Source organism: Strongyloides ratti (genome assembly GCF_001040885.1).
Source record: "Strongyloides ratti genome assembly S_ratti_ED321, chromosome : 2".
NCBI classification, from domain to species: Eukaryota; Metazoa; Nematoda; class Chromadorea; order Rhabditida; family Strongyloididae; genus Strongyloides; species Strongyloides ratti.
Window position 1 is genome coordinate 12182564 of NC_037308.1, and position 20859 is coordinate 12203422.

The 20859-nt window shown below is 18.0% G+C and overlaps 5 protein-coding genes across 5 annotated transcripts; 3 read left to right on the plus strand and 2 right to left on the minus strand.

The window, feature by feature from the left end:
* Positions 1–1162: 1162 nt before the first annotated feature.
* On the plus strand, positions 1163–2209 carry SRAE_2000389200 (C2 domain and Synaptotagmin domain-containing protein; the record flags this gene model as incomplete). The annotated part of the gene is made up of 3 exons (XM_024642698.1): positions 1163–1429; positions 1482–1904; positions 2027–2209. 3 exons carry the CDS (start codon positions 1163–1165, stop codon positions 2207–2209), a joined length of 873 nt encoding a protein of 290 aa, XP_024508442.1.
* A 365-nt stretch (positions 2210–2574) lies between these two features.
* SRAE_2000389300 (Hypothetical protein) lies at positions 2575–3123 on the plus strand (the record flags this gene model as incomplete). The annotated part of the gene is made up of 1 exon (XM_024642699.1): positions 2575–3123. One exon carries the CDS (start codon positions 2575–2577, stop codon positions 3121–3123), a length of 549 nt encoding a protein of 182 aa, XP_024508443.1.
* A 99-nt stretch (positions 3124–3222) lies between these two features.
* On the minus strand, positions 3223–5253 carry SRAE_2000389400 (Globin, structural domain and GPCR, rhodopsin-like, 7TM domain-containing protein; the record flags this gene model as incomplete). Its single annotated transcript, XM_024642700.1, has 4 exons — positions 3223–3318; positions 3412–4258; positions 4321–5097; positions 5180–5253. 4 exons carry the CDS (start codon positions 5251–5253, stop codon positions 3223–3225), a joined length of 1794 nt encoding a protein of 597 aa, XP_024508444.1.
* A 1766-nt stretch (positions 5254–7019) lies between these two features.
* Positions 7020–10894, plus strand: SRAE_2000389500 (Hypothetical protein; the record flags this gene model as incomplete). Its single annotated transcript, XM_024642701.1, has 3 exons — positions 7020–7028; positions 9803–10509; positions 10750–10894. 3 exons carry the CDS (start codon positions 7020–7022, stop codon positions 10892–10894), a joined length of 861 nt encoding a protein of 286 aa, XP_024508445.1.
* Positions 10895–11231: 337 nt separating this feature from the next.
* On the minus strand, positions 11232–18063 carry SRAE_2000389600 (MIP05618p; the record flags this gene model as incomplete). The annotated part of the gene is made up of 4 exons (XM_024642702.1): positions 11232–12155; positions 12204–12739; positions 17481–17630; positions 17670–18063. 4 exons carry the CDS (start codon positions 18061–18063, stop codon positions 11232–11234), a joined length of 2004 nt encoding a protein of 667 aa, XP_024508446.1.
* Positions 18064–20859: the final 2796 nt, after the last annotated feature.

Genomic DNA, 20859 nt, shown 5'->3' on the forward strand with positions numbered 1-20859 from the left:
TATATCTAACTATATATATACCCAATTCATCTTTTTCAATACTTAGTGTTTTGATAAGAGTAGTCCACAATTTCTTGCGCGAGATAAATAATTCTCCCTCTCTTTTTCAATTCATATCAAACTAATAAAAATATTTATATTTCTTCTTAAGGTTATATTTTATATTTACTTAAAAAAAATAACATTTTAAATTTTATCAATAATTATTTTAATACAATTTTATTAATCATTTCCATACACATATATATATATATATATATATATATATATAAAATATATTTTATAAAATTAAATAAATAAATAAAAATGTTTTCTTTATATATATATTTTTTTTAAACTCATTAAAACATCTATTCTTATTTATTCTATATTTGTAAGTATAAAATATAAAAATAAAAAGAAAAATTTTTCAAACAAAACATGATTATGAATAGTAGAAAAATTAAAATTTATCCATTTTAATTTGTCTAGAAACATTGAAAATCCACTTTTATTATATTTAATTTTTATCTATTTAGCGGAAGCATTTTGCACAAGTTTATTTTCATATCTATATATTTTATATATATATATCTATTAATAAAATTATTCTCACTTCAATTTTGATGCCATTTTTTGATATAAATGTTTACTTTTTTTCTCAAATAAGCATCATTTCTTCTTTTTTTTTAAATATTAATTTAATGTTATCAAACATCAAAAGTTTATTTTATTTATGTTTTTCAATATTATTTCATATAAAACTACTTTTTTTGTTAATATTTTAATACTCATTAAAATAGATAAACATAAATGTTGAAAAAATATATTATATATATATAAAAATTAATGCTTTTCTATTATATAAATTAGTAACTAAAGATAATATCCAATTTGTCATTTATTTTTTTTTTTATCAAAAAATATTTATTTCTCAAAATCTTTATAGTATGTAAAAATTCTTTTTAAGTTATACATGTAGTATTCAAATTTCATTTACTCATGATAGAATCTTTACTAAGTACAATTAAAATACTTTTTATACTATATTTTATTTCTAAATTTTATGAAAAATATTTTATTTATAGGAAAAATTAATTTTATTATCTAAATAATAAAATATATATATTTTTTTCATTTATAATATTTTCAAAATTATCTAAAATATATAGGTTATAATAAAATGTTATCATCATCACAGAAAAAAAAAGACGAAGAAAAAGAGAAAAAATTTTTAGGAAGATTAACTTATAAGTTAGATTATGATTTTGATAAGAATGCTTTAACAGTAACAATTATATCTGCTGAACAGTTACCTGCAATGGATTTAGGTGGAACTAGTGATCCATATGTTAAATTATTTTTAATGCCTGATAAAAAAAAGAAATTTCAAACAAAAATTCAAAGAAAATCATTAAATCCTGTCTTTAATGAATCATTTACATTTAAGGTAAATATTTTAATTTTTATCAAAAAAATACTTATAATATTATTTTTTATAGATACCATATAATGAATGTAGTGGGCAAACATTAATTTTAAATATTCTTGATTTTGATCGTTTTGGTAAACATGATTCTATTGGTCAGGTGTCAGTGCCTCTTGGAAAGGTTGACTTAGCAACAACAATTGAAAGAACTGATGAAATTGAATCACCACCAGAGAATCGTCTTGGTGAAGTTTGCCTAGCATTACGATATGTTCCCAACAAAAATAAACTATCAGTTGTTGTTATGGAATGTAAAAATTTAAAAAAGATGGATGTTTTAGGTTTATCAGACCCATATGTAAAAATTTATCTTATGCTTCAAAATAAAAGATTAGAAAAGAAAAAAACAACAATAAAAATGAAAACACTAAATCCATATTATAATGAGTCTTTCAGTTTTGAAATACCACCAGAAAAGATGCAGGAAAGTTTATATGTTAAAAATTTTTTTTTATAGTTATAGTTACAGTTATATTTAAATTGTTTATAAAAACAAACTATTTTATTTATAAAATATATTTCTTTATACAATAAATTTAATATTAAAATTTTTTTTAGAGAGTTCATTTACAAATAACTGTCTCAGATTATGACAGAGTAGGATCTAATGAACCAATAGGACAAGTAATTATAGGCAATTGTGCAACTGGAATAGGATTAAAACATTGGCAGGATATGCTTCAAACACCAAGAAGAAGTGTTGCAATGTTTCATACATTAATGCCGTTAAATGATGATTAAAAAAATCATATTTATATTCACTTCATTAACAAAATATCATTTTTATCAATTTATCCTTATTAAAATTTACCAAATTTACTAAATTATTAATTTTTTTTAGTATTTTTTTAAATAGTTTTAATCATGTTTATATAAAAAATATATGTAAAATTATTTATTTATTTATTTCTTTAAAATATATTTAAATATGTAATTTTTTTAAAAGATTTTAAAAAAAAATGAAACTTTATAAATTATTTTTTAACATTAAAATAAACAAAAAATTTGTTGTTTATATGAAATATGAAACTATTTGATATGAAGGGTGGAAAATTAAATTAAAAAGAATAGTTTTGTATTAATATAATCAATTATTTAAATTGAGGATGAATAATTTATTATTTTTATTTTTACTAATTATTAATTTATCAATTAAAGTAACATTTTCTTACTATACTTATGAATTAATATTCTCAAATGATTTTGAAGCACAATTAGGGTGGAAAAATCATGAATTTCCATGTGATAATGATATTATTACTTTTGAAAGAAATATAACAAATATTGTAACTATTAGTCAGAATTTTAAAGCTTCATCTATTGTATTACCAGTTAATGGTATTCTATATATTGATGATAATATTAAAATTGGAAAAAAAGGTAAATGGCAATGTCGTAAAACAAATATTCCAAAAAAGAAAGTATATAATAATTTATATCATGGAAAACCAAATTTTTATGATTCAATGCATTGGAGAATCAAAGAAAGAGAATATTATACAGAATATTTAAGTACACATAATTTATTACATTTTCAACGTGTTCCTGATTCTAAATCAACTATAATAATACCATATGGAGATGCTACACAAATTGAAACAAGAAAAATGATACAATTTCAACGTTTAATAAATAGATATCAAGTAAGTTTATAAAAGTAAATATTTTATTATATTTTATGTTTACACATATTAATATATAATATATAAACACCCGTAAATATAAATTTATAGATCTTTTTATTCTTTTTTTTTTCATACATTAATTCCAGACTCCCACTGACCCATTTTCATTTCTACAATTATTAAACATATAAAAGTTACCCAAGCATCTACTGTTTGATGACGTTCCTAAAATATAATATTAATTTTTTCATATAAAAATTTTTTTAATAAATAAAAAAAATTAATTAAAAAAAAATATATATATATAATGAAACATACAGATTCAGATGAGAATGTACATAAATTAACTAGTTTAAGTGTACTTTCTTTAAAAGCTTTCCATGCAATATTACTGAATGTAATACCTCTAATATAATGTAAAAATCCTATTCTTCTTATGTACATTTTTATTTCATTCTCATTCTTTCTTTCTACTAACATGTTAATAACAGTCTCAAGCATATCACTAATGGATGCTGCAATATTAAGATAAGTAGATGATTTTGTTATTTCTTCTAATGAAGTTGTATTTTTTACTTCATATTCATAACTAACAAGATTATTTTCATCTGATGAAATATATCTATGTCTTCTTCCACCTAAATTATGTATTGAACTTTTATGACCAACACCAGAAGATGGTATAGTTATTAGAACACTTTGTAAAGGTGTAAATTCATTTTCTTCACATTCACTAAGTTTTGTTAATTTTACTATTAATGAATGATCAACTTGAAGCATTGCTTTTAATGATATATAACCAAATTTCATATTATTCATTTCTTGTATCTCTTTCCATGAATTTTTTAAAATAAATGCTTTATTTTGTAATTGAAGACTTTGAAAAATACATGGTTTATTTTTTCTTCTAACTGAAATTCTTTTAGCTAATTTTCCTTCTATCCAATATGATGCTTTCATAAATATTATACAATTAGTAGCACTATTTATAGCTACTAAAAAATTTGAAATATCTTTACAATAATTAAACAATAGTGAAAATGTTGGTTGTCCATTATATTGTAAAAATGTAACTAATTCCCAAATATCTAATATAAATTGAGAGGAACGAAAGAAAAGAAATTTAATTATTAAAACTAAAGATATTACTGTTTGCATTGTTTCTCTTAATTAAATATTATTATTATTTTATATATAAATTATTTTTAATAAATAAATATAACTTACTTTGAGTTAAATTGATCTATCATTGATTCAGTCATTTCAAATAATTGTTTTCTAGTACGATTACTTCCTTTCAATGATTTTATTGTTAATGCTGTTAGACAAAAAATAAATAAACTTGGTCCAAATGTACCAAAAATTAAGCGAAATATTAATCTATAATAAAGTGAATAATATACACTACTTCGTAATTTTGTTGTTTTTATTGTTCTTTGTACTAAATGTTTTGAAACATTTAAACAATCATATGTTTCTAATTCAAACATTGTTGGAATATTAACTAGAAATGCTACAACACTTATTATAACAGGTATTTTAAATAATTTTCCAACAGTCTCAAATGATGAATAATTATTAGAAAATTTTCTTGAATCTTTTGATGAGTAAAATCTATATGATTGTGTACCAAGTCTATTAGTTCTTCTATTTGTAAATGGATCTCTTGAAGCAATATATCTTTGTACAGTTATTGATACAACAAACCATATAGAAGCTGTATTTGAAAATTGAGCAATAAAATGTGTATGTTTGACAATCTCAACAGTAGATGGTTCAAAAATTCCCGGGGATAAGACAGCATTTATAGCATAATAAAAAAATATTCCCCATAATAGAATAGTATCCCAGAAAGCCAATGAAATTATTGAAATAGCTAAGCCAACACCTCTAGTTTTATCAAAATTTGATAGTCGTATATTTTTTATAGAATAAATATTACCAATTGTTCCTAACATTATTGTTGCTATTGTTAAATAACCAGCAATTATTTTTGAAAATGTTCTAAAATAAAAAAAATATAAATTTTTTAAAAAAAAAATAATTATAGTAAAATTATTATAAAAATTTTTAATTAGTTACTTACACATATGATAATGGATATGGTGATATTTCACGACAATGAATTAAATCTGTTTTTTCCACAATTTCAGAAGTCATTTTCGATTGATTTTATAAAAAAAAAATTTATTATATTATTTGTTTGTTTTTATTAATTTTTGATTTACTAAGTAATTATACTTAATATTTAAACATTTTTTAATTAAAAAAAAAGTTTTTTTTGATAGTTTTATTTATATTAATTAGTTTTAAAATATTATAACTAGTGATTTTTTTCTTCTCTAATTTAATTTTTCTAAAAATGATACATTAATAAGATAGTATTTTATAAGAAATAGTTATGAAAAAAAAAATTTTTTTTATTAAATTAAATTAATAAAATACATTTAAGATTAATTTAAATTTTAATATATTAAAAGTTTACTATAAAATATGTAAAAGTTTCATTTTATTAAAGTACATTTTTTTTTAATATTTGTAAAATCAAAATGCATAAATTTTATTTAAAATTTGTTATAAAGTTTAAATATTAATCTTTTAATTTAAAGTGTTCAAGTATAATATTATTTTAAAATATATATATATTAAATTTATAATGTATCTCTTTATATATATAATACCTTTATTATGCTTAATTTATTTTTAAAATATTCTTTAAAAAAGAATTTTTGAAAAGGATATGTAAGTGATATAGATGTAAAAAAATCTTTGTAGAAAAATAAACAAAGGATTGGTAAATAATGTGTGATAGGAAGATATAGTTTACTATTGAAAAAAAAAGATAAAATAAAACTTGTTAAATAAGATAAGTTAATAATAGTTTGTGTTTATGCCGGTAAATTAGATATATATTTAAAGAGGTTTGAAAAAAAAAAAAAAATACTCTGACAATGAATAAAGTAACTCTTTTTTGAGCTCTTTAAAAACTTTACTATATTTTAATTTAATTTTTAATAATTTTAGGGTAATTTAACTTCACTAAACTTTTAAAAAGAGAGTTAACTAAAAATGATAAAAATTTATTTATTAAAAGCGATTTTGGTATAGAATATGCTCATTCACTACAATAAAAGTTAAACGGAAGGAACTTGTAATAATAAATGGAAGTAATATATAATTATACATCCTAAACATTTAATGTGAAATGTTTTCACACGTAGAAATTGAATTTCTCACAAATACAATTTTTAAATTAGATATACATAAAAAAAATATAAATTAAAGTTAGAGTAATATGGTCAACTTAAAATTTTTTTTTTTTAACCATGATATATTATGTACATAAATATATATATATATATTTGTTTGATATTAAAATTTGAAAATCAAACAATAAAATGATAATAATATAAAAAAAAAATAAAAAACAACAAAATATAATTATTTTATTTTTTATTTGCATAATAAATATATAAATATGTATATATAAAAAAAAAGATTAATTTAAAATTAAAAAAAATATATATGATGTGGTTTATAAGATTTTAATAAAAGATTTGTAGACAAATTTTTATGTATATTTTTACATTTTACTAAAACATTAAAATTAAGTGAAATATTATATTATAATAAAAGTTTGCTAAGATTTTTACATTAAATTAAAAGTTTAGGACAATGAAATAGGATAAGATTTATTACTATTAAAGGAGTAATATTATTGTATAAGTAGATAAGAAATAATTATTGTTTAAAAGATTATATTACAATTTACTTTGTGAATTTTGAAGAAACTTATACTTAGAAGGGTTGTTGTTGAAGAAGGAAGAGGATTAAGGAAAATTCGTTTAATGATACATATAAATATACATACTTTTTTGAAGTTTTTCACTTTCTTTTAAACTTCTATTACTTCTTTTACATTTTAAATGAGTAAAGTATGATAATTTTAAAATGATTTAAAATACAAAAATTAAAAATTTTTTTTAGTTAACAGAATTTATAAAAATTTATAATTTAGATCTATACTTATTTAAAAAAAACTTTTTTCATTTATAGTAAAATAAATAATATCTAATTTAAGCAATTATTTAAAATATACAATTAATATAATTATATTTAAGAATTCAAAAAAAAAAATGTTTTAAAAAAAATTTTGTTGAATGGTATTAATTTTATATATTACTAAACAACAATTGTTACCAATTTCTATCATTTTTGCAAAAAGAAACTTTACACTTCTTATCATTGTTATTTTAACCACCAGGTGGTAGTTATTTTAATTTTTTGGAACAAAAAAAAATATATGTACGTATTATTAAAATTGTATGAAATAAATTAAGATTTTAAAATGTTTAAAATAATTTTTATAGAATATCGTATCAGATTGAATAACTTTAATATATTATACTGGAAGTATGGTTAAATAAAAATATATAAAAAAAAATATATATATATAATGATAAGATTTTTAGAATAAGTAAAGACAAGCTTGTTAAGAGCCCCAAGATCTTAAATGAATAGTTATTTGTTATAAAAATTTTGTGATACTCTCTATATATTCTGTATAGTTTTAATAATAAAGGGGAAAAATAAAATAAATATGAGGAAAATATTTATATTTTTGTAATTAATTTTTATCTTTTGTATATACTTTAATATTTGAAAGTTTCCTTTTACTACCTAATGAAATGGTGATAGTTAATTAATGTGAAGAAAAGCAAATTTATTTTAAATTTCTGTGAAATTTATTAAAATCGTTTACTTAAGGATGATATTTAGTTTAATGTTAAATATAATAAAAGTCAAATATTAAAGATTACTTTTATTTTAAAGAGTCTTAATTTTTATAACAAAATTAAACAGTTATATATATAAGAATACATAAATGTCAATAAAATATAAAAATAAGTTTAGAATATTTTACTACTTTTTTTTTATCATTTCCTTTATAGAAAACATTTAAAAATAAAAACAAAACATGAAAGAAGTTTAGGAAGTAAAACATATTATAAAAAAAATGAAATTTTGAAAAATCGTTTTTTATATTGAAACTTTAACTATTTTTAGTGGTAATTTGCAAAAATTTTTATCTAAAAATTTTTTTTTTTTTTTAAAAAGTAACACATAAATACTAATTTTGTTGTTCTTTTAAAGTTCTTCATTATGTGTGAAGATGATGCAATTGTAGTATTGAATTTCTATCCATCTTCAAAATAATATTTAAAAGAAATATTTAAAAGTGAATATTTTGATTTAATATTTATTCTTCTCTTTTTCTTAAATTCTCACAAAATACACCCTTTTACTCTTTTCTATTATAAATAAACAAGAAATCAAAAAGGTGAGATGCTTTAAATATTAAAATAAGTTATTTTTTTTTATTAATTTATAGAAAAAAAAGAAAAAGATAAAATTTTTGATTGATACCAATTGTAAAGATAAAAAAATTAATAAGAACAATAATAAAAAAATGTCATTATTTGTTATTTCTTAAACTTTAAACAATAATATTAAGGTAGATAAAAAGATTGTTAAAAATATTCTATTTTTTTTAGGTGATGTATATAATATAATATTATATAAACATTTTGCAATCACATTTATTAACTAAACATTTTAAAATATATATTTTTCCTTTATTAAAAACATTGTAATTTGATCAAGAAAACTTTTTACTAAAAGTCTTTTAATATTTGATAAATTTTATTACATCTATTGAAAAATAAAAATTGAAAAGTTTATAAATATAAATGGAAAAAAAAATATATATATATATACATACATGATATTTAAAATAAATAAAAAAAAAAAATTTGCAACATATAATATGTGAAAAATGGAGAAAGATATTGTCAAAAAATATATTTTAAACCTAGTTTTGCTATTTATTTATGTTTTTAGTAAATGTACATCTCTTTAATATAATAAAGCTTATTAAATGAAGAAATTAAATCTTTTTTGTTTTTATTAAAAAAAATAAAAATAAAATATTATAATGGAATTTATTTTATAAATACTAAAAAATAAAAATTAAATACTAATTAAATGTCTATCATTATTATAAATGACTCATGTGAGAAGATTTTTTTATCACCTAAATAAATTATTTTAATTAATAATTAAAAACTGTACTAGGATGTATAAAAATAAGATATGTATTAATATTTAATTGAAATTTCTAAAAATAGAATAAATTTTATTTATATAACTTCAAAAATGAAATAGTCTATCTTTCCATTATTATATTGTTATTAATTATAAAGAATATAAAAATAATGTTAAATTATATTACTTTTTTTTCCATTATAATTTAATTTTAATAAATTATAAATATTTATTGTAAATACTATTATCCTTGAAAAGTATAACAATATATCTATTATCTTGTATAAAAAAAATTTTTTTTTACCAGTACTATTCTTTTTAAAATTATGATTTTCACTATTAATTTCTAACTAAATAATATATGATAAAAAAAACATTTAATCATATATAAGTGGTACGTACTTTTTATAAACAGATACTTATAATGAATACTTTTCTTCATAGTACTAATTATATGTAAGAATAAAATAAATTGCCTCACTTGAAAAAAATTAATATTTTTTGATTGTTAAACAATTTTATTTATTTAAAAATATATTAAATAAAAAAAGATTATCCTCTACAAGGTTAAAATTATTATAAAATATTATTTTTTTTTTTATAGGAATTCGAGACACAATCATCATTTGATAAATTTTACAAGACAACAGAAGGATATTTTCAATGGGAAGAAGTTGGTAAAAAAGTTAAAATATCTAATCATACAGGATATTCATTATATCATGTAAATAGAAATATGGATGATAGATTTGTAGAAGATTTATTATTAGAAGAAAATTCAAATTTAGATGATGAGTATATGAAAGAAATATGTTCTTTTATTAAATGTGAAAATCCTAGTGAAATGAATTGTTGGAATCCAATTGAAGTTAAAGGTCATTGTTGTAAAATATGTGGAAAATCTATATTATTTGAAATTGATAAAAGTGATTCAGTAAAACAATTTATGTATTTTTCATTAGTTAAAATAAATGAAATAAAAAAGTTATATAATAATTTATATGGTATTTCATTTTCTAGAATTACAATGACTCCTACAATTAAACCAACATATCAATTAGTTGTATTTCAATCAAATAATTCATTAACATATAATACAACTATAATAGAAAGTATTATTAATCAAACAATTCCAATATTTAATTTATTTGGTAAATCAGAAATAAATATTTTATATGAAAATGCTTCGAAAAATATATTATTTTGGAGTGTTGAAAAAAAAGTATTGTTAATATTACTATGTTTAATAATACTATTAGCTTATATGGCTTTAAAATTTAATCTTATAGAAAAAATAAAAAATTACACAAGGTATTTTTTTACAAAAAAAAATCTAAATATTAATTATAAGAATTCATTTATTTACTTTTGTATAATAAATGAATATTTTATCAAAAAATTATTAAACATTTATTAAAACTTTTAGTGTGTAATTTAAAATATTAAATTAAATATATTAAAATTAATAAATATAAAAATTTTTAATTTTTTAAAACTAAATTTTTGAACACATTCTAAGCTTCAAATTAACTATTACTTTTTTTCTTATAGATTTATTTATTATAATGTCCCTGAAGAAAACTTTATTATCAGATACAAAAATGACAATGTTAATATAAGTAGAACAAAAGAAGAAACCGTATGTTTATTGTTAGAAGAGGAGGAGGAAGAATGTAATTCAATAAAAAATATTTAAATTAAAAAATTAATGAAATAGAAGTACTTAAAGTTTAAAAAAAAAAGAAAAAAGAATTATATTTATAATTTATTATTTTAAAGACTTATATATATTTAACCATGACGTTTTTTTAATTTCTATCTTTTATAAATATCTTAAAGTTATTATTTTTTTATTTAGTTTTTTTTTTTTATTTAATAAAAAAAAATGTAAGATATTTTTTTTAATAATTTATTTTCATATAAAAATATATGTGTAGATTTTTACAAATATTATATTTTAATTAAATATTGAAACAAAAGATATTTATGTACATTCCAATAATGAGTAATTACATTGAGTAGTAGTTTTTTTTTTATTTAAAACTATTTTTTTTAGCCTTTGGAATGTCTTTATAATTTTCTGGAATGTCATCTAATAAACTATGCCATGTACCAATTGACTTTGTAGAAAAGTAACCGTTTGTATTAAGGGAAGCAGACAAACTTGGACCTGATGTATTTGAAGGTGGTATTAAACCATTTGTAGCTATACTACCATCATGTATTACAATGTTCCCACTGGCAATATTTGTATTAAAACTTTTAAAACGTGTTGCATCAAGAAATGAAAAACAATCAGACCATTGATTAAAACCTTCTTTGGTTGGTGAATCTTTACCCAATATACAACAACCTAATAAATCATCTTTTCCTATTCGATCCCAATCCATTACTTGAATAAGAAGATTTGTATCTCTAACTTCATGTAATGGTAAATCAAATTCTAAATTTTCATTATATACAGGATTAAGATTTGCTCTTTTAATACTACTTTTTTTTTGCTTTATTCGTTTACCATGATAAATTTGATCAATTTTAACATATGGATCAGATGCACCGGTTATATCCATAGGTCTTAAGTTATATGCTTTTGCAACAGTCACAAAAAGTTTTTGTTCACTAATACTATAAGTAATATAAAGAAGTAAGTCACCAAAATCATTCTTTTCTTGAGATCCAACAATTGGTAATGTATATTCTGTCCAACTATATAAATCACTTTTCTCAAATAAATCCCGCATTATAACATTTCCTATTAACCCGTGTCTAGTAAAACGATCAAAACTGTATACTGTAAATTGAAGCATTCTTGAAGATAAATTATTATATTGTACATCAAATGAAAACATTTCATTATACTCTGGATCAACACATTTTTTTACTATTCGTGTTTTACAATGATGACGACGTTCCGGTAAAAGATACATTTTAATATATGGATCAAGAATTGTACGATCCTTAAAATAAATTTTTTTAAAAAAAAAAATTAATAATAAAATTCTTACCCCAATTAATAATCCATTAGCTCTCATTACATGAACCATTAAAACTCTATGTATAAAATCATATCTAAGAAGAAAAGTTAATGTTCCTCGCAAACAATCATTATTAATTTTTTCACTTGGAACTTGATAATTAAAAACGCTCCTTTCTTCATACTCAATTTCTTTATTTTTTTTTTCATCTGTTCCATTATCAAAAAAAACTACACTACCGGGACTATCTGTAATTTCTGTTATAGTATTACTTCTATGTATATCTAAAATTCCACTATTAGAAGTTAAAGAAGATGGTTTATCTCTATGTGTTATTTTATGCCAAAAACTAGAACCAAAACTTGATTGTGTTTTATCAGAAGATGTTCTTATAAGTGAAACTCCAAGTGGATTCATTTTTGTATTAGATAATTGTTTACTATTTGCATTACCATTTTGTCCCCCTAAAAATGCTGCTGCTGCTGCTGCAACACATTGATCTGTTGTTATTCGATGTTCCATCCATGGAGGCATAATTTCATTATGAGAAGTCATTGTAAACAAATCTAGAAATTATAAAAATAAAATAAAATAAATATTGATAAAAATATTATATATAATTGACATATCAGAATGAAAAATATTTTTATGATAATAATAAATTTATATAAATGATCAATAAGATAACATATTTTAAGGTTAAAATAAAACAATAAAAACTTTAATATAAATAATTAAATAAAAATCTTTCTAGTTGATTTAGAATGGTAATAAATATACACTTTTATGTTATTAAAAATAAGAAGAGGGAGAAATAATGATAAAAGAACAAATGAAATCATAAAAATATTTTGAACCTCATTAACTTTTATAAACTTTTCATCTTAAAGAACGCTTTTTATAAAAATTTTTATGTGATGAGGAATAAAATATATTTAGTTTATTTATATTATAGGGAAATGGAATAATTATAGATGATGTTGTTAGAAGATTGATAGCGAAAACGGATTGAAAAGTGGTAAATGAGATGATTAAATAAAAGCTGCTGTTGTGGGACGTTATGTCCGTGTGGACGTTGTTGTGATTTTAATTTTTTTTTTTTTTTGTTATCACCCCAACTTAACGTTTGGAAAAGAGAAAAATTGATAGTTATGAGGAAATTTAGAAAACAACCATTTAATGATTATTGACATTTTACTCTACCAATATATCAACTCTTTTAACAAACATAAATAGCCAAACATTTATGGTGATTTATTTTTTTTTTATCATTTTAAAGTATTAACTTATGTATGATATATTTTATAGCAAAATGATATGTCAAGTTTCTCTTTCTAATAATTTTATATATTTTAATATAAACATAAAATATATATAAATTATTTATTTTATATAAATTGTTGTATAATTGTTTTACTAAAAAAAAACATTTTTAAACTTTACATAATTCTATACTAATCAGTACATTTTACTTTTATTAAAAAGTTATTATAAAAATAAAATATATATAGTTTGTTTATTTACTTTTTTTTTAATTAAAAAATTGTTTTTTTAAAAAAAAAAACTTTATATATATTTAAGAAAGTTAATTAAAGCTTACTAGAAACAATAAATATCTCAACAATAATATATATTTTTTACTTATTTATTTAAACCAAATCTAAAAAAAAAATATGTCTGTTATTTTTAAACATATATAATTATTACAAGACGTATTAAAGTTTATTAAAAATACAATTGATATAAATAAAGAAAAAAAGAAATAAAATCTAGAAGAATAATTATATATTATAGTTTCAAATAAATTTTTATAAAATAAAACTTATTTAGATGCCATAATAAGTGAGAAAACTTTTTAAAATCACTCTTAATCTCATCAATCTAAATTTTAAACTTTATAAAAATATTTTTTTTTATCATTTATCATAATTGTTTCTATGGTGCCTGCACATTCTAAATATTATATATAATGAATGATAATGATGAATGTGTTAGAAGAAATAATATAAAAAAAAATTAGTTTAAAAAAAACGATAGATAAAATTTTTTTTAATAAAAAAACTATCTAAAATATTATAGTTATAAAAAAAAAATATTTAAGGAGCACTTTGAAAAGTTAATAATTCTATTTTGAAACTGTGGGAATTAAAATTCCTTGGTATGCATTAAAATAATTTCTGCCAACTAAATTTCATTAAATATTTATTATTTTATGAATAGACAAGTTATTGAAATAATATAATTATTTTTTTATATCGTCATTATGTATCATTCAAATAAAAGTCCAATATATATTTTAAAAGTGCAAAAGTTAATTTAGAAACGTATTGTAAAAGTTAATACTAGTAAATTGCTAATAAAAATAATAGAAAAAAAAAGTAAACATTTTTTAGCTATTTCTTTCATTTTATTAATATTCATCATTGGTTAGAAAAATTTGTAAAAGTTATTATAATAAATTCTTAAAGACAATATACACTTTGAAGTATGAATAGTTAATATTTTATAAAATGGAGTAAAAAGAAAATTTGTATATCAAATGATAAGTTAAAGTGACATTAATATAGTTACGTAATATATTTAATATTTGACCTATTACAAATGACTTTGTTATTATTTCATTTCATTTTTAAAAAGTGTTAGGTAAAATTAATAGTTAAATATTTTATGGTTTTCAATATCATTTAAAAAACCATTTTTAGATATCTTTTGAAAAATGATATGTTATAGAAAAATATCTTACAATTAATATAATACTTAAATATCACTTTTGCAAATATACTAAATATTTAATTGTAATTGTATAGGTAAAATAAATAAATTTTTAATTTAAAATAATACTTTTAAAAGTCTTTAATTTTTAATTTTTAAAAAAAAAAATTCAAGTAATAAAAATTAAAATTAAAAAAGAAATAAATTGTTATTATGTAAGACAAAATAAAAAAATATTTTAATATGATAAATTAAATAAAAAAAATATTTTGTATTCTAATCACAATATTTTTAATATTCAAATAAAAGCAACCTTATTAAATATCTTCAGTATTTATAAATAATACACTAGAAAAAGGATAAAGAATGTAGTAATTAGCATGACTTACAGTGAATTTATTTCATATAATATAAAAATATATTTTGGCTAATAAATATTAAATAATTTGTATACATATATATATAATATGTATTAGTATTAAAAGAAAATTAAAGATGGTTTTTTTTAATAAAAATGTCATGTTACAAATGCTTCAAAATATTCAATTCAAACAAGGTGAAACATTTTTATGTTTCAAAAAAAAAAAGTTTCAAAAGTTAAAAATTTTTTTTTTTAAATATTTTAACTTTTTTTTTTCAAAAAAAATGGTTTAAAATAACAAATGTAAAGCAAATAATACAATATATAATAAAGGAAGGTGTTAAACATGACAAGATTTAAAAAAATAAGTGATAAAAATTAAAGAGATATTTTTAAAATTGAGTGATTAAAAGACAAGATAATGGCTATTGATGTGTGTGGATTACATTAATAATTAATGAAGCCACTAACACTTAGTAATCCTTTGACGACAGGCATTTCCGGAATCTATAAACAAGGCTCCAAGAATAATGTAAAAAAAAAAATTTGTTATATTTAATGTATTATAATATATGATATATTTTTTTTTAATGCAACAAAATCTATTAATAATTTTTTTTTTCTTAGGTATTATTATTTTATCACATATATATTATTATATTAATGTATTCTATATTTATATACTTTTACAAAATAAAGAATTATTATTTGATACTTAATGAATACTTTAACAAAAAGTTATCAATTTTATAAAAGTATTGATATATAGATAATTTAAAATTACCTCGATTCAGTGTATATTTATATATAACCAAGGGGTAAAAAGAAGATAAATAGATAAATAAATGGGAGTTAAAATAATTATATAAAGATTTTGATTTTTATTACACTTTTTCTTTTACTTAAATATTAACAAAAATTTGTTAAAATTTAAATAAAAATTCATCTGTTTTTTTTTTATTTTATTTAATTTTAAGGATAACAAATTATAGCTCTATTGTCAAAATTAAACCTTCTTATAAAATAAAATATAAAAATATATTTATAAAGAATAATCTAGTGATTAGAAAAATGTGGAAGGAAAAAATAAAAAAGTATTACAATGTATAGTTCATTATTTAAAAATTTTAACTAGTCATTAAAAACTTTTTTCTCCAATTATCTTCTATTATCTTCTATTTATTATTATGTATTGTCCAGACATTATGGAGAAAACCAAGATATATATATACATATATTAAAATGAAATGTTTATCGCATCTCTTAAGCCATTTAGGTCATTTTTGAATTCATTAATTTTTTAATAAAATGAAAAAGTTCTATAGAATAATTATATAATTCATAAAGTATAAAAATATTTTAAAATAAATAAAATGTGAAATTCTCATGTTATAAGAAAAAATTTATGTATCTAAATATGATATCTTACAAAATATTTTTTCTTCATTAATTTTATACTTGAATATTAATATAATTTGTTAAAATTTTAATATTTATATACTACCAAAAAAACATTTTTTTTAATTATAAAAACTTCAAAAATAAAGTTAATTAACTAAAATAAATAAAAAAAAAATAAATAATTTTAGTAAAAAAATTTTTACATTTTATATTAGAAAAAAAAAACCTTATTAAAATTTCTAAAGAAAATGATAAAATATAAGAAAGTAAAACTAAAAATAGTTTACAAGAGATTAATAATTATAAAAAGAAGATTAATGATAAGAAAAGGTTAATATAATAAAAAGAATAAAATGTTGAAAGAATAAAAATAATAAAATGATTAAAAAAGATTGTAAACTAATGATAGTACCTTTTTTTTAATGTTTATATTAACCTTCAAAATATAAAAAAAAGATTTATATAATTATAATTTAACCATATACTTAATTATAGTAAGTAAAAAAAAATATACAAAACATATAATTGAGTTACCATTATTATAAAAAAAAAAAAAATAAATATAGACAAAAATAAACGTATAATATAAGAATTAATTTATCTAAAAAAAAATACTTTTTTTTTTAAATAATTGATAATAGTATTTATGATATTTATATTGGGTGTCAAATAATTAAGAAAAAAAATAGTATATCATAGTAAATTGATACAATTCTTTTCAAAGATATTTTATAACAATTTTTTTTAATGATGAAATATGATATAAGTAAGATAATTGGCATGATAAATAAGATAATATGAATAAATTTTAGTATAATATTAACAAAATTTACCTCGTATAATTTTTGTCTTACTACATTCATTTGAATTTCTTTTATGTGCTATAGTTTTTTCTTTTGAATCTCCTCTTTTTGATGAAGATTTTAATAAGTCACCAGTTGAATTAATATGTATTTCGGGAATTTTTTTTCCATAATTATGTACTAAAAGTTATTAATTATCATAAAATAATTAATATATACCTGGTATAAAAATTTCTTCCTCACTAATTGTACCATCTTCAATTGATTTTTTATAACATTTTTTTTCCTCCTCTGAGTATTCATTTCTTTTAAAAATTTTTCTTTTTGTTTTACTATTTCTAAATATAGTTCCCTTAACTCGAAAACTTTTTCTAACTGAATTTGCTACTCTTTCTGTTCTAAGTCCTATTATTCTTATAAAACAACTAGGTAACCATTTGATTATGCATACAACAACACAAAAAAGTATTAAACAAACAAAAATAATTCCAAAAATTAAAGCATAAAAATAAAAATTTGGTGATGTTGATTCATTTTCTAATTTAAAAGAATTGTTTTTTGATAATATTAATTGTGTTGTTTCATTTAACTGTCCAATTGTATTATGAAACATATGTGATCTTGATAAAGATATAAAATGAAAAAATGATACCATAATCTAATATTAATAAATACTTGTTGTAATTTATTATCATAAATTCTATATGTATTTATATATCTAATGTTTTTTTTTATTTTTAAAAAAAAATATAATTTTTAAAGTGTACAATTTCTTATCAATTTATATATTAATCTATTATAATAATATCATTATGAAATAAATAATATAATAGTTTTTAAAATATAATTACAATTGAATTGATACAATAAATAGATGTTTTTATTTTAAAATATCTATACTAAAATTAAAAATAAAATAAATAAATTTATATAATAATTAAAAGAATATAAAAATTTAATAATATAACGAATATTTATAAAATATATAAGGAAGAAAATTATATAAAAATTTTTTAATAGAGGCAGCACTTTTGTGAGATAAACAAGGTAAAAAGTATTTTATTAATATTAAAAAAGAATATGTTTTATAGATATTTTGAATAATTATTTACATAATGCTGCAACTTTTAAGTAATTATTTCACTTTTTCAAAGTGCCTTTCATATTATAATATAATTTTAATTTTGAAAAACATTATTTAAGATTTTATAAAAAAAAAATATATAAATTTTTTTTTAACTAAAAAAATTATTGTATTCATTTTAATATTTATTGATATGTAAAATCTAAATAAAGAATGTTATTGTTAATATACAATAAATATTTTTTTAATAGATATAAAAAGGACATAGGAAAAGCTTATTACTTTTTTAATTTGATATATTATCAATAAATATTAAAATATGCTTTGATAAAAAATAAATGTTTTGTGTAATTTTATTATCATAAAGGCTATTTTTATAATTTAAATACTTATTATTTATTAGAATATTCTTTTATTATTATTAATTTTTTTTTATAGCATAATATATTATTAATTTAATGGACAATAATATTATTAAAAAATATGCAAAACGTTAAAAAAAAAATTCTAGCATAAAAATATTAACACTCAAAAAGTACGCTTACATTTGTCAATTTTAAATTAATTTTTATATTAAAATTGTACTTATATATTATTATAAGCTAAAATAGACATAATTTCAGGAATAATTGACAAATATATATATATATATATATATTTACAATAATTATAGTATAATAAAGTTTTTATTATCAATTGTTATTTTATAAATTTACAAATTTAACAACAAAAAAAAATGTTCTAATATAATATAAATAGTATAAAGGATAAAACATATATGTAACACTCATTGAAGTGTTCTCCAATCATGTACTTCTTTTTCAATATATTAAACTAGTATGTAAAATTGTGTTAACATATCATAATTTTAACCCCATCGTTTTACATCTAATTTTATAATCCTCAAATTTAGTGTCCTTCAATATTATAGATATATGAAGTAAATAAACTGAGATATATTCTACTATATATGTATATGAGATTTTTATAATATACATTTGTAGAGATGATATTTAAAAAAAAAAAAAATTTAATTTTTGAGATAAAGATTGTTAGAATTATTATTAAATAAATATTTTAAATAAAAAGTATTTAAGATGCTATAAAAGAGGGTTATATAAAAACTTGATAATTAAATTTTTCTTTTTCTTTTTAACTGATAGATACAAATCTTGTTTATTAAGTACTTATCAATTGAAGAATGACAAAAATAATTACATTAAAACATTTTTAGTAAAGTCACAGTCTTTACTTGTATATGAAAAATAAAAATAAAAAAAAATAGGCTAATTGATTCAGGTATTAAAAATTTACAAAAAAAATAAGAATAATATCTTTGAATAAAAAAAAATTGTAATTTTTAGTATTTTGATGATAATCTTATTATATACAAAACAAATAAACCAAAATAAGAGTAGTTATAATATTTAAATAACGAAAAAAAAAAAACGTGATAAAATATTTATTTTTTAAAAGAAACTTTAAAAACAACCTAAACACAAAATTTATGTAATCGGAGACGACATTAATATTTAACAAGATACAGTATAAAACATCCAAAAAAAAGCGTAATGTTAATTACAAGTTTAAAGATAAAAAAAAATAAATGAAAAAGGCAATTAAAAAATGTGTCTCTAACTTTTTTTTCATTTAATTATATTAAGTTAACTATTATCTTCTATTATAATTTAGTAAAATTATGAACAGTTACAAAAAAAAAATAATAATTATAATAATATTCATTTATATTTATTAACATAATATTTTAATTTTTAAGAATGATAAAACTTTGATATTTCAAAATCTTGCATATTAATAAATTTTTTAAACAATCTTTGACATCAAAAAATTATAACGATAAAAATATGATTATCTTTAAGTGCATCATTTTTAATACTTTAAGTAGTTTTTCTATAAAAACTTAATTTTATCTTATAACAAATAAGGTATAATTTTAAATAGATTTAAAACAAAAAAGAAATACGTTCCAATAAAAATGTTATAGAAATATATTAAGAGTAGCATCATTTCAGTAACAAGAATTTTAATTTTTAAAAATCTATTTATTTATAGAAACTTTTTTATGTAGTTTGAGTGAATAATATTTATTATTATAATTGTAGAACCAAACATAAAATTTTAAATAGGTGTATTATAATTTGTAGTTTGATGACTTATTAATGTGCATTGAATTATAATAAGATGAAAAGAAAGATGCATACTAATATTTAGATAAAGCATTTTAGTAATAAATGATAGAAAAAGTTAAAATTTTCTTTATTATTCATCTAGATAAAATGAATATGCCACAAATTCAGGAAAAAT